At 44.7% G+C, this 13626-nt stretch overlaps 1 protein-coding gene across 4 annotated transcripts in view; it reads left to right on the forward strand.

Moving 5' to 3' along the window:
- USP24 (ubiquitin specific peptidase 24) overlaps positions 1-13626 on the forward strand; it is a 2099319-nt gene that overhangs the window by 394051 nt on the left and 1691642 nt on the right. For all 4 annotated transcript variants that reach the window (XM_078670143.1, XM_078670156.1, XM_078670149.1 and 1 more), the window contains exon 19: positions 193-304. In XM_078670143.1, the coding sequence (XP_078526269.1) occupies positions 193-304 (112 nt within the window). The remainder of the gene's footprint in view (positions 1-192; positions 305-13626) is intronic.

Genomic DNA, 13626 nt, shown 5'->3' on the forward strand with positions numbered 1-13626 from the left:
AGGTGACCATGGTCTGTTACAAATAATGCAATAGTTTACATACATTTCCCTACATGTTTTGTCATTGCAAGAAACCTGCATAAGAAAGAATTGCCACCCATGGTTTTTCAGTGTTTTGTCTTGGGCATCAAAGAGGTTGTTGGAACAATTGTGTTGCTTAAGGAGACTTCATATTTTTATTTTGAATTGCAGATGTGCTTTGAATGGTTTACAAAAGGGCAACATGACCTTGAGAGTGATGTGCAACAGCAGCTCTTTAAGGAAAAAATTCTTAAACTGGAATCATATGACATTACAATGAATGGTATGGCAAATTTAATTTTTATAGTTTTAGCAAAAATCAATTCCATGAGACCCTAATTTATAGCAGCATCATGACCTTTTTAATATATTAATTTTGTATTACTACTGTAAATAGTAATCCAATATTGTTGTTTGATCTTGTATAATGGATGTGTAGAATTTATTACTTTGAACATACATCAAACATAGTAATTTAACTATGCTGACATTACTTATGTATGCTTGTTATACATCTGTGTTACCACACTGTGTTTTGTGTTGCACCATTGGTAGATGAATTTAATCCTTATATTATTTATTTACTGCCCTAGACTTCACTGATATGCCTGGCATAAGGTAACTGAGTTTTTGAAGAGTGGAACTGTAATTCACATGTTGTACATAATCTCACTATATAGAAGGTGGGCCCGGAATAGCATCTTTTGATGTTGACCCGAAATCAACAGAGCCTTACCATACCTTAGACACCATCTCCAGAAAGCATTAACCATCTACCTTACCTCAGGCTTTTTTCCATTATTGTGTTTAGATATATAATTACATTAACAAAAAAGGGATGTAGATGGAGAAAGGCTAGGGCTCACCCTCCTAGTATCAATAAGTCACACAAGATCTCTGGGGACAGAGATCAAAAACCCAGCCGTAGTCTATGACTCTATTCCCAAAGCACACAATGGTGTTGGAATAGTATCAATAGTTCCAAGAAGAAAAAAGAAAAAATACTCCTTTTTTTAGGTGTCCCCTCACTCACCAGGGTTGCCCCACGGTGACATGCTTCATCATAGGGGCCATCCCAGCCCTCTACGGACTGGGGCGTGCTGCGACTTTTGGAATTACGTAGGAGCACTTACAAAGGACTATGTGTGGTGCAAGGAATGTAATGTGAAGGAGTGGAGTTTATGTGATTAGTTAAAATTACCTGCCTAGTGAGTTGCAAATACTTTATTCTGGCTCCCAGGTGGTAAAGCTAAAATATGGGGTAGAACTGGTAGGATACCTAAATTGTAATGGGTTTAGGTGTACCTAACAACTCCTGTCTGCCAACATGTTTCGTGCGTCCCCCTAGCACTTCCTCAGGGCTACACAGGGACCAGCCCTGTGTTCGCCACTCCTTATCCAAAGCCTAATAAGCTATTAAATATAAAAATAATTCAATGCTGCAAATAAATGAGGCATGCATCTGGTACCTACGCAACCAAACTTAATCACGTGGTCATGAAAAAAGGCTTAACTGTGCCCCATGGAATCGGTAGGGGTACAATATCCTGGTAGATTTGCTGCCAGGATACCACAATCGGTCTCACCTAGACAAACCCCTACGGTCCGATATATAATTGCCATCAGAATGGAAGCAAGAGGATTCATTTGTGTGCTAAATGAAGCAGTTGAAAGATTTTTTCCATGTTAACACTCTGAACTTTACACTTATATTCTATGAGAATTCTACTAAATTTATTCGATTTGTGCATTCTTCCTGTATCTCAATATTGGGTGTGAACAAAAACCCATTTACATTTTGCCTAAAGTATAACTGGACATTTCTGTGAATAGAGTTGTGGAAGATGTCTTTTTCACAAGTCTCTGTTCTATTATCTGTTAGTGATAGATTCCTTACCTTAGAATATCCCTAGGCGTCAGACTGGATCCGGAAAATTTTCGTCAGCAGTACCTCTGCGCGTCGGAAGGTGCCGTTGTCTGGCTCCACGTCCATCGCTGGCGTCGTAATCGCTAAGAGGACGTCAAGGAGACTACTTAGGTGCCACCCATGAGCGCTGACGCCAGTTCTTTCTTTCTCTGCGCCAGCAAGCGCAAATCCGGTTTGAGCACGTACCCTAGTCACTTTTTGACTAACTATTGAGACTTTTTGTCTTCCATCTTTTGAGTCTTTTCCTCCTGGTGGCACGTAGGGATGCCTGGGTTTAAATCCTGCTAGTCCTGTTGCTGTATGATGTTGGTGGCCGTATGATGTCGGTGGCCGTATGATGTCGGTGGCCGACACCCATGGCGTCTGTCTCTATTGTCTGGAGCGCGACCATGACTCCCAGTCTTGTTCCGACTGTCTGGCCATTGCTCCGAAGGCCTTACGGGAGCAGTCCCGTAAACTGCTGGAGACCCAACAATCGTCTCTGCGATGATTGAGGTCCAGGGGTCGATTGAGAGACCAGTCGCGGAGCCATCATCATCGCTCCTCGGGGTCGAAGTCTTCACCCTCTGAATCGGGTAAGAGACGTCATAAAAAAAAGTTGAGGAAGCGTTTACGCTCTCCGACATCCCCCTGTCTGTCACCGGATTAGGGGGCCGGGGGTACCACACGCAGCTCCTTTGAAGCCTGTGAGTCCTGTGGCCTACCCAACTTATCCGGCTCCATCGGCGACTCCTGCCCAGGTGCAAGATTTTCTTGCTGCCATGGACCCCCTTTTCAGGCTTCGGGCTCCCGCCGGCATGCCAGCGGGCCCTCCCTTGCCACCGGCTCCGGCCTAGGCGCCGCAAGGTCCTCCGCTGGCGGCTCCGGCCCCGGCACCGCAAGGTCCGCAGCCGGCGGCTACGGCCCCGGCGCACAGCCACACTATATAATACACTCCATTTCCTCACATTGATGGCAGTGGTCGGATCCAGAGCCTGTGTAAAGTACCATACAGTTGGTGAAGTTAAGCCCTCTGAGAATCTGTATAGTTGAACAACTACAAAAAGTTCTTGCTCCCATAAAGTATTTTATGTGGATATTGTTGAGCTCCAAGGTGTACTCTCTAAAATGTTTTTTAAAAAACCAAACAAAACGTACTCAAAGGAGTGAAGGAGAGTTCTCGAAAGGTTTAGCAAAAGTTTCTTACAAGTTCAAGTAAAGGAGAAAAATGTTTTCCACACGTTTTTGATACACAGCTGAGGAGCCACTTTTCGACAAGGAGACATGGACCTCAGATTGGCAAATCTCTCCTCATACAAGAGGGATGATCTGAGGATATTTTGTGGAGAGCGAAAAATCACAATGGGAGCTAAGGCCAAGAAGCCTGCTTTCATTACGGCCCTGTGAGCCTGGAAGGAGGCTCACAGGGTACCTCCACGTCTGAGGAAGTAATTGCACTATGGTAGTGGGTATGAAGAGGTGTTGGAGAACAATCACAACCTGTACAGTGGAGCCACTGGGGCAGGAAGAAACCTAACTCCCGGAAGGGCCAAGGTGGATTCCCAGGGCACACAGCCTGGGTGGCTATGAACCCAGCCAGATATCCATACAGGAGAGCATGGCAACCCTGGACTTGGAGAGGGCCATATCTCTTGCTTAAAGAAGGTTGGCCCTAACGGAAAATCAGACCAGACTAGGCTTGGAGCCCAGAGAAGATGGTGGCTACAGATCTGAAGGTTCTGATTCCCAAATGAGTTGCCCAAAGTTATGTTCCAGGGTATGACATTGACAAGTGTCTCACCACATTTGAGAGTGCTTTTATGATAGGGAAGGTAGGGACACAATACTGGGGAACATGACTGTGGGAGTTAGTACCAGGGGTTGGTCGAGATAGGCTACTTACACTAGAGGAGGAGGTAGCTGAATTTCTACACCCAGATGAAGGCTGCCTTTGTTGAGCGTTTTGGGATAACTCCTGAAGAGTATAGGCAGAAGCTTAGATCCCTTCAGAAAGGTAACTCACAAACATAAGTGGACTTTGTTGACACCTCAGTTAAGGCACTGGATGGGTGCATTAAACCTGCTAACGTAGGTACATTTGAAGGACTGTACAATCTGTTGGCTAAGGAGCACATTTTAGCAAATTCTTCTTCATAGAAGTTGCTCTAGCATCTAGTGGACTCTATGCTGTCTTGTCCTAGGGAACTGTGCAAGAAAGCTGATGAGTGGGTAGGAACCAGGACCCTGGATGGTGACCAGAAGAACAGTGGTTGGGTCCTCCCTCAGTAGAAAGAGGGGGGAAAAGGATAACATGCATTGGTAAATGCGTTGGGTTTCACCTATGTGATTAATAGTAAGCTGCTTGTTGTTGTGAGTTGTAGTTTGCTGAGTAGTTGTACAATATAAGTTACCGAAAGTCTGTTAATGTGTTTTGACTTGTTTATGTACAAAAAGCCACTATATTGTGCTGATACTATTTCGGCTAAGTGATAGCAACATTTTGAAAAATGAAAGAGGGAAATAATAGAATTAATTGATGTCATAGTAATATGATGTGTAATAGTTCTGACAACTTTTGGGCTGTGCCACTGCACCATTCAGATCATTTCCCTAGTGCCTGCAAGATAACTGCAATTGTGACTGCCCGTATAGTAGTAAAATATAGCAATATTAGTTGTTTAGATGAGTTCTGACAATTTTTGGGCCTGTGCCAGTCCACCTGCTGCAGCATTCAAATCATGACCCTAGTGACTGCTAGATAACTGCACTTGTGACGTCCTATTTAGTAGTAACATATAGCAATAATATGTGTTTAGTGGGGTGCCTAGAGCTTTTGGTCCTGGTGTCACTGCACTTGCTGCACCATTGAAATCATTACCCTGTTTATTTATTTTATTTATTTATAAAGTTTTATATTGTCTGCAAGGCAACTGCACTTATGGCTGTCGGTTTAGTTTTACATTTTAGCAATCACCTGGGTTTAGTGGGGTCCTAGAGGTTTTGGACCAGGTGCCACTCCACCTGCTGCACCATTCAAATCCAGTCCCTTTTAACTACTAGGTAACTGCATTTGTAACTGCCTGTATAGTAGTCAAATATAGCAATATTTTGTGTTTAGAGGAGTTTTGACAACTTTTAGACCCGGTGCTACTGCACCTGCTGCACTATTGCAATCTTGACCCTGTTGTCTGCAACATAACTGCCCTTGTTACTGCCTGTTTAGTATTAAAATATAGCAATAGTAGGTGTTTAGTGGAATGCCTAGAGCTTTTGGTTCTGGTGCTAGTGCACCTGCTGCACCATTGAAATGATTACCCTATTGCCTACAAGATAAATGCACTTGTGACTGTCTTGTTTAGTAGTGAAATTGAGCAATAATCTGGGTTTAGTGGGTTCTCGAGAACTCTTGACCACAGTCACTGCACCTGCTGCACCATTCAAAGCAAGCCTCTTTTAACTGGAAGATAACTGCAATTCTGACTGCCAGTTTAGTAGTCCAATATAGCAATATTTTGTGTTTAGAGGAGTTCTGACAACTTTTGAGCATGGTGCTACTGCACCAGCTGCACCATTCACATCATGACACTGTTGTACGCAAGGTTACTGCAGTTGTCGTTGCCTGTTTAGGAATAAAATATAGCAATAATAGGAGTTTAGTGGGGTGCTTGGGGCTTTTGGTCCCGGTGTCACTGCACCTGCTGCACTACTGAATTCATCGCCCTAGTACTTGCTAGATAACTAACTGCACTTATGACTGCCAGTTTAGTAGTCAAATATAGCAATGTGTAAGGTAACTCACTTGGGACCGCCTGTTAGTAGTAAAATATAGCAATATTAGATTTTTAGTGGGGTGTCTAGATTATTTGGTCACGGTGCCACTGTACCAGGTTCCCCATTCAAATCAAGCCCCTTTTCACTGTAAGGTAACTACAATTTAGGCGTATGGCAAACTAGTCCGAACGTTGGAGAAAGGTGAGGGTAGCTACAGCACTGCTGCTAGACAACTGCACTTGTGACTATCTTGTTTAGTAGTAGAATTTAGCTAGTCTGTTTAGTGGGCCCCTAGAGGTTTTGGTCCCGGTGCCACTGCACCTAATGCACTATTCAAATCAAGTCCCTTTTAAATGCAAAGTAACTGCAATTGTGATTGCTTGTTTAGTAGTCAAATATAGCAGTCTTATGTGTTTAGAAGAATTCTGACAACTTTTGGGCCTGGTACAGTTGCACCTGCTGCACCATTCAGATCACAACCCTAATGCCTGCAAGATAACTGCATTTGTGGCTGTCTGTTTAGTAATAAAATGTAGCAATAATCGCTGAAAAGTGGGGTTTATAGAGCTTTTGGTCCCAGTGCCTCGACTTGCTGCACTATTGAAATCATGGCCCTAGTGAAGGAACAGCTGCAATCGCAAAACTCAAGCAATACTTTTAGAACAGGCATGCGACTGTGTTTACAATCCAAGATTGCGACAGTTGGCTGGCCCTGTAATATTTTAAGAAACTGTCCCAATGGATAAAGGAGGTCAAAACTTCCCTTTAGAGCACCATTGAGCATTCTCATGTAAAGCACTGCAATCACTTTGTTCGGGTTTATGTATGTCAAGTTTACCCTTAACGTACAATGTTTATTACAAAATTTAGAATTTGATCACAATGACCAAATAGATTAAGTTGTCAAAATCGATCCGATAATGCCTACAAAGTGCAAAGAAACGTACTGAGGCATGAATAGGAAATCGTCTCAAACGTTCTAAGGCTTAAGTATCTGCTACTCACAACAAAGTAATGAAAAGCAATCATTCCCGAATACTGTTAAAAGCTGTATGCCTTTTACGTGGGAAGAAACCTTATCTGATAGTTTAGCAGTCCTTGATGTCTCTACAGTGAAAGGGGCTTAAACAGTGTGAACAGCTTTAGTAGAAGATAAGTATCGTAAATGCGTGCAGCCACAGGAAGATAAGTATCAGTAAATCGCTGTGCATCCTTAATGTTAGGAAAACCAGTTCCAACCACTGAAGCGGATTGGAATGAGTACTTGGGCCTTGGGATACTGATGAGAAGCCCCTTTTAAGATTTATTAAAAACAAAAGAAATCGCCAGCACAAGCGCTGTGCGTGCAAAACCTAACCAACCTGGATTTATTGGCTTTGCCGATGCTAGTTTTAGGCTGGGAATTGTACTTTGTTTTTGTACGACTAATAAACCCTGAATTGGATATAATATTTGAGATGAATGGTCGGGTATTGGCAGGCTGTTGTTTTCACTTGACCCCAGCTTTATTTTTCTTCTGCTATGTTGTAGCTGATATGTTTAAAGGTCCCAAAGGCCTGCTGTTTGTTGGCTCAGAGTGCGGAGACCCAACTCTCTATGTGAGGGCAACACACAACTGGCAAGTACACCAAAACCAGGCGTCAAGCCAGTGCACCAATTGATCTGCTTCATATCTCTTAATCTAGCAGGCTCCTTCGGATTTTAAGTCTCTTTACCAATCTGTATCGGATGGTTAAGTCCAATTAGCTTTGCATTTTACTACAAATATTTCTCTCTCTCTCCTCTTCAAATGTGTGAGGGAGAGGGGTAAAGAGCAAGCACTCAACAGCTGAGCTGGCTGACGAGAGCGTTGCCCGGTCTCGTCCACAGGTACTGGGAAGTGAAGCAAAATGTCTCTTGTGCGCTCACTCTCTGTGAGCTCTCTGAATGCAAATACACAATGGGAAGAAGACTACCTCCCTGAGGAAGAGTTGGTGCTCTTTGAAGGTCCATGGGAAGTTACCAATAAAGGTTTGTGAAGCATTTTTATTATATGCGATATGGTTTAAAGGTAACAATACGGAGCTCTGCTAGTTCCCAAGTCCATGGGTAGGTAACTTGCTCAGCCCAGGCTTTTTCTTTGTATTCTGGGGCTTGTAGTCCTGATTTTGTAATGTTAGCAACATAACTAAGAATACTAAGGGAAAAACACTGGACTAGATCAAATATTCATATACGTAACTTGGAATGTGAGACCTAAATGTAGAGGTGCAAATGTAAAGCCTTCAAACATCCGTAAACCTGGAGTGTCCAGTGCAGGCCCTGTTTCATGCTAGATTGTCTGAAAAGACAAAGGGCCCCCTGATATCCATGTGAAGTACACCTAGGCAGGGAAATACATACTGTAAAGTTTCTAGGGCTACTTCAACAACTGAGCTAGAACATAGTTATATTAATAATGGTAGTGACACTAAGGATAGAAAAATAAAAAATATTTATAATGAAATAAATTCATTAAAAAGAGTTTTTTGATTTCATGTACATTTTGTTGCAGAGAAATATCATGTACACAACATTCTAACTATTGTCATTCATCCATGCATTCACACACATCTCGCTTGGTTATGTTGTACATATTTTCAGCATGATACATTGATTCAATGTCTGACAGAAAATATTACAGTACATTAAATAGTGCAATCTCATGGATTAATATAATTGTAAGTGGTGTCCATCGTGGACATCGAAGACCTCACTCCGGCGCAGCGGGTCGTAAGTAAAGACGTCGACCCAGACCCCCTCCATACACCATCTAAAAAGGCTTTGGTTACACCTCCACCTTCGGGCCCAGGTGCACACCGAGAGACTGCTTCACGTGCCCTGCCCTCGGGTTCGACAAATAAGCCTATCAAGCCTTCAGGCGACTCGGGCTCAATTCAGTCTATCATCGGTACCGAAACTCATTCACCGGCACCAAAAAAGAAACCGCCCTCCGAACGCTGCTTCCACATCCAAGCACTTGGAACCAATACCAACAAACACCAACCCTTCGACTCCGAAAAAACACTCTGAGCAGAGCAAAAAGCCGTTCCCTAAAAGTTCGGAATCACACCCTTCGGAGCTGAAAAAAGCTTCGGAACCGAAAAAGCACCAGTTCTACAGACGAGCACAGAGACTGTAAAGCATCACGGTTCCAAGCCAAATGACCACAAAACTGTTCCGGAGTCAGTGCCCCATAAGGCGATTGAACCCAAAAAGTCGGCACCGAAAGACCAGCCTCCATCAGAAGAGCTTTTACACCAGATCCTAAACAAAAGACTCTTCTAAAAGACGCTAAAACTGGTCAGCTCACTCAGAGTTAAAAAAAGAGACCATTGGATACGCCTGCACTGGCTCCACCACCTAAGAAGCGGGACAATGCCAGATCTCCCCTCAGGATTCCTTCTCCATCACCTCCTTCACCTCCCCCACCACACCATTCTCCTACACCATCCCCTCCACCATGGGGTGATGATGATAGCTCTAATGACACAGGGGGGGTGCAGATGAAGAGCCACTAGGTGACCTTAGTCCACCTTCTTCCCCTGACCACTGGGACGATTACAACACCTCCAGATGTCCCTAATGTTCCACAGGAGGATGTATATCCCTCTAGACCTTCCCCTCCAGAGGACAACACAGGGTTTAATCAGCTACTTTACAGAGCTGCCCAATATCATGGGGTTAATTTACATACAGACCCTGTGGAAGAGGATGTTCAAGGCATATGAGCTGCTGGTTGTACATTTAGCAATAGATCGCCACCTGGTGTTGGGCTCGGATGATTGCAGGTTGTTGTTGTCTTCTTAGAAGAAGTCTTTGTAGTCACGAGATAGGTGACTCCTCCCTTGGACAATACTGCGCATGGTCATCGACTCCATCCTCAGATTGTTTTTTTTCCGCCACTGGGTTCGGATGAAAGTTTTCCGCTCCGGCTAGAAAAGACTTTTTCGGCATTTCCGAAGCGTAAAACTTTCGACATCGAAGACACTTTTCGACATCACCAGCTACATCCCGTTGCATCGACGCGGGCCTTTGGGCCCATCGGCGCCGTACGGCCTACGCCTCATGGAAAGAACTCCATTCAAGAGATGCCCGGTATGTCGAGCAAAATTCCCTCATAGCGACCATCACGAGGTTTGCAACCTCTGTATTGCGCCAGAACACGACGAGTCGACCTGCACAGCCTGTGCCTCCTTCCGATCGAAAAAGACCATTCGGGATCGGAGGGGCCGTCGACACGAGATGAGGAGATCAGCACCAGCACCGGAGGCCATCTTTGAGAAGGAGATCGTCGAACAGGACGTCTCCGAGGACGAGGCTCCACTCGTCGCCGAGGAAGACTCGCCTGATCTCCAGATCATATCGGGAGCAGAGGACTCGGACGATTTGATTCCATCTCGACAACCCGTGAGTACCTCTGCCCCTGCACCACAGACACTGCCCAAACCAGTGGCAACGGTCAGCACTCCGCCCATGGGGCCCAGTCGAGACCGAAATCTACCCTCTAACGCCCCGCCTTCGGGCTCGGCTCCGAGGAAAAAGACTACGCCTTCCGGTTCCTCGGCACCGAAAAAACAACATATGCCAATTCCACCTCCTCCATTGGCACCGAAAAACCCTTCGACACCAAAGGACTCTCCGGCACCGAAGCTAACACACCCTTCGGCGCCCAAAGACTCTTCGGCACACAAACCTAAACAGGCATCGGTGCCGAAACCAAAAACAATAACTGAATCGAAAGCTTTGACTCCGAAACCATCCGGCTCCAAAAACAAAGACGGGAAGATAGACTCCGGCGCAACAGGACCAACAAAACCTGTCTCCACGCCGAAATCTTCGATAACGGTACCAAAGATCACAAGGCCTGATACACACAAGCCTAAAGAACCTTCGGCACCGAAGAAATTGCCACAGGACTCAATAACTCCTCCTAAGGCAAAAAACGCTAGAGAACCACTATCGACACTGAAAAAAGTGGCGCCGAAGAGGACTATACAAGAGGAAGAACTATTTAGACCAGATCCAAAGCAGAAAAAGGTCTAAATCAATCCAAAAACTGGACATGTGGAAGCAATTCCACACTAGAAAAGGCCAGCAGACACACCACTTCCAACTGTGGTTCCTGCCAAAAAGGATTGTGCAACATCTCCAATGCACCCTTCCTCTCCTTCACCTTCTTCCTCTCCTATCACTCCATATGCTGAGCCTATAACTTCTCCTGCTCAATCTCCTGCATCATCACACCACACTGACGAGGAGTATGATTTAGGTGGGGGGGGGGGGATTATGTACCAGATACACATACATATCCCTTACATGAGGATGAAGATGTCAACCCAGATTATACCAAGGAGGATGATGCATATAATTTCCAACCAAATAATGCACCAGACATACCTGATCCTCAGTATTACCCAACAAAACCTTCCCCTCCAGAGGATAGTATTGGGTTTAATCATCTACTGAACAGAGCTGCACTTTACCACGGAGTTCCAATGCACTCTAATGCCATTGAGGAGGATTTCCTATTAGACACTTTTGAGCAATCCCAGAGATCTACTCAAATACTACCTATGATCAAGGGGGTCATTAAACATGCCCCAGATATTTTTAAAGACCCAGTAAGGTGTAGGGTACTAAACCCAAGAATAGAGAAAAAGTATAGGCCAGCACCATCAGATCCTATCTACATTAAGGGACACCTACCATTGGACTCTTTAGTTGTGTCAAATGCACGTAAAAGAGCCAATTCCCAGACTTCTGCCCCCCCCTCCCACCCCCTGACAAAGAATCAAAATTCATTGATGCGTCAGGGAAACGGATTGCTGCACAAGCAACAAACATTTGGTGCAGAGCAAACACACAAGCCTTACTCTCACGGTATAATAGGGCTCACTACGACCAACTAGAAAAGTTAATGGAACATCTGCCAGATCAATACAAAGATCACGCAGCAGAGCTCTTACAGGAAGGCAAACTAATATTAAATGCCTCCATTAAATGTGCACTAGACGTAGCTGACACAGCATCTAGGGCAGTTAACACCAGTGTTATCCTCAGGCGTCATGCATGGCTATGCATTTCCGGTTTCAAACCAGAGGTGCAAACTACCATCCTCAACCAGCCCTTCAATCAGAACCAATTGTTCGGGCCAGAGGTAGATACTACGCTAGAAAAGATGAAAAAGGACACAGACACTGCTAAGTCTATGGGTGCATTACAATCAACCCAAACTAGAGGTTCTTTTCGCCGTTCCTCTTATAGAGGAGGCTCCATGCAGACCAGTGCAGATAACACATCATCTTTTAAAACACAAACACAAACCCCCTCTAATAAAGGTTACTATAGAGGAGATACAGAGGCAACAACAATAGGGAAGAGGTAGAGGTAACAACAACAAACGCTCCTCTTCCACTCCCAAACAGTGACTTCCCTCTGCCTCCCCTACAACATTCCACACCAGTAGGGGGCAGAGTATCACAGTTCCTACCTGTCTGGGATTCCATCACAACAGACAGGTGGGTAAGACAAATTATCCAACATGGCTACTGCCTAGAACTCACAGCAAACCCCCCCCCCCAAACATACCACCCAGGCAGCGTCCAATGTCCACAGAACACATAACACTGCTTCAACAGGACGTTCTAGCACTTCTACAAAAAGATGCCATTGAAGAGGTCCCCTTACAGGAACAAGGAACAGGAGTCTACTCCTTGTATTTCCTAATACCCAAAAAGGACGGGACATTAAGACCGATCCTCGACCTCAGGCCCCTAAACCACTACATTTAATCAGATCATTTTCACATGATCACTTTACAACAAGTACTCCCATTACTACAACAGGGAGACTTTCTGACAACACTAGACCTAAAGGACGCCTATTTTCATATTCCTATACATCCTGCGCACAGGAAGTATTTAAGATTTGTCATACAAGGGCAACACTATCAGTTCAAAGTCCTTCCATTCGGGGTCACAACAGCACCACAAGTGTTTACAAAGTGCTTAGCAGTAGTAGCAGCACATCTCAGGAGACAACCGATACATGTCTTCCCTACCTCGACGACTGGCTCATAAAAGCAAGATCGTTCAACCAGTGTGTACAACACACCAAACAAACAATTCAGACATTACACGACTTAGGGTTTACGATAAACTAAACCAAGTCGCACCTAGAGCCTTCGCACGTTCACCAATATCTAGGAGCTACCATAGACACATCAGTAGCTCTAGCCTATCCCAGTCAAGCCAGGATTCAAAGCATTCAGAGCTTGGTCTCCCTTTTTCAATGCCAACACTCTCTTCAGGCCAGAGTGTTCATGAAACTAATAGGCATGATGGCATCTTGCATCTTCATAGTTCCTCATGCAAGACTGCAAATGCGCCCACTACAAGAATGTCTAGCACAACAGTGGAATCAGGCTCAAGGTCAGCTCACAGACCTGGTGTTGGTAGACAGCCGTACATATCGCTCTCTGCAATGGTGGAACACCAAAAACTTGACAAAGGGACGGCTGTTCCTAGACCCTGTTCCACAAATAGTGCTCACAACAGATACATCCCTCACAGGATGGGGAGCCCATCTCCTGCACTATACCACTCAAGGCCAATGGAACAGCCAACAAAAACTGCTCCATATCAATCATTTGGAACTGCTAGCAATTTACCTAGCACTCAAAACTTTTCAACTCCAAGTACTTAACAAAGCTGTTCTAATCCAGACGGACAATATGACAGCTATGTATTACATACAAAAACAGGGGGGGGGACACTCTCTGCAACTGTCCCAGCTTGCACAGAACATTTGGAGATGGGCCATCCCTCAAAACATACACCGGACTGTAGAACACCTTCCAAGAATTCACAATCAGATAGCAGATCTGTTGAGTCGTCAATCACAACAGA

Source organism: Lissotriton helveticus, chromosome 1_2, assembly GCF_964261635.1.
Source record: "Lissotriton helveticus chromosome 1_2, aLisHel1.1, whole genome shotgun sequence".
NCBI lineage: Eukaryota > Metazoa > Chordata > Amphibia > Caudata > Salamandridae > Lissotriton > Lissotriton helveticus.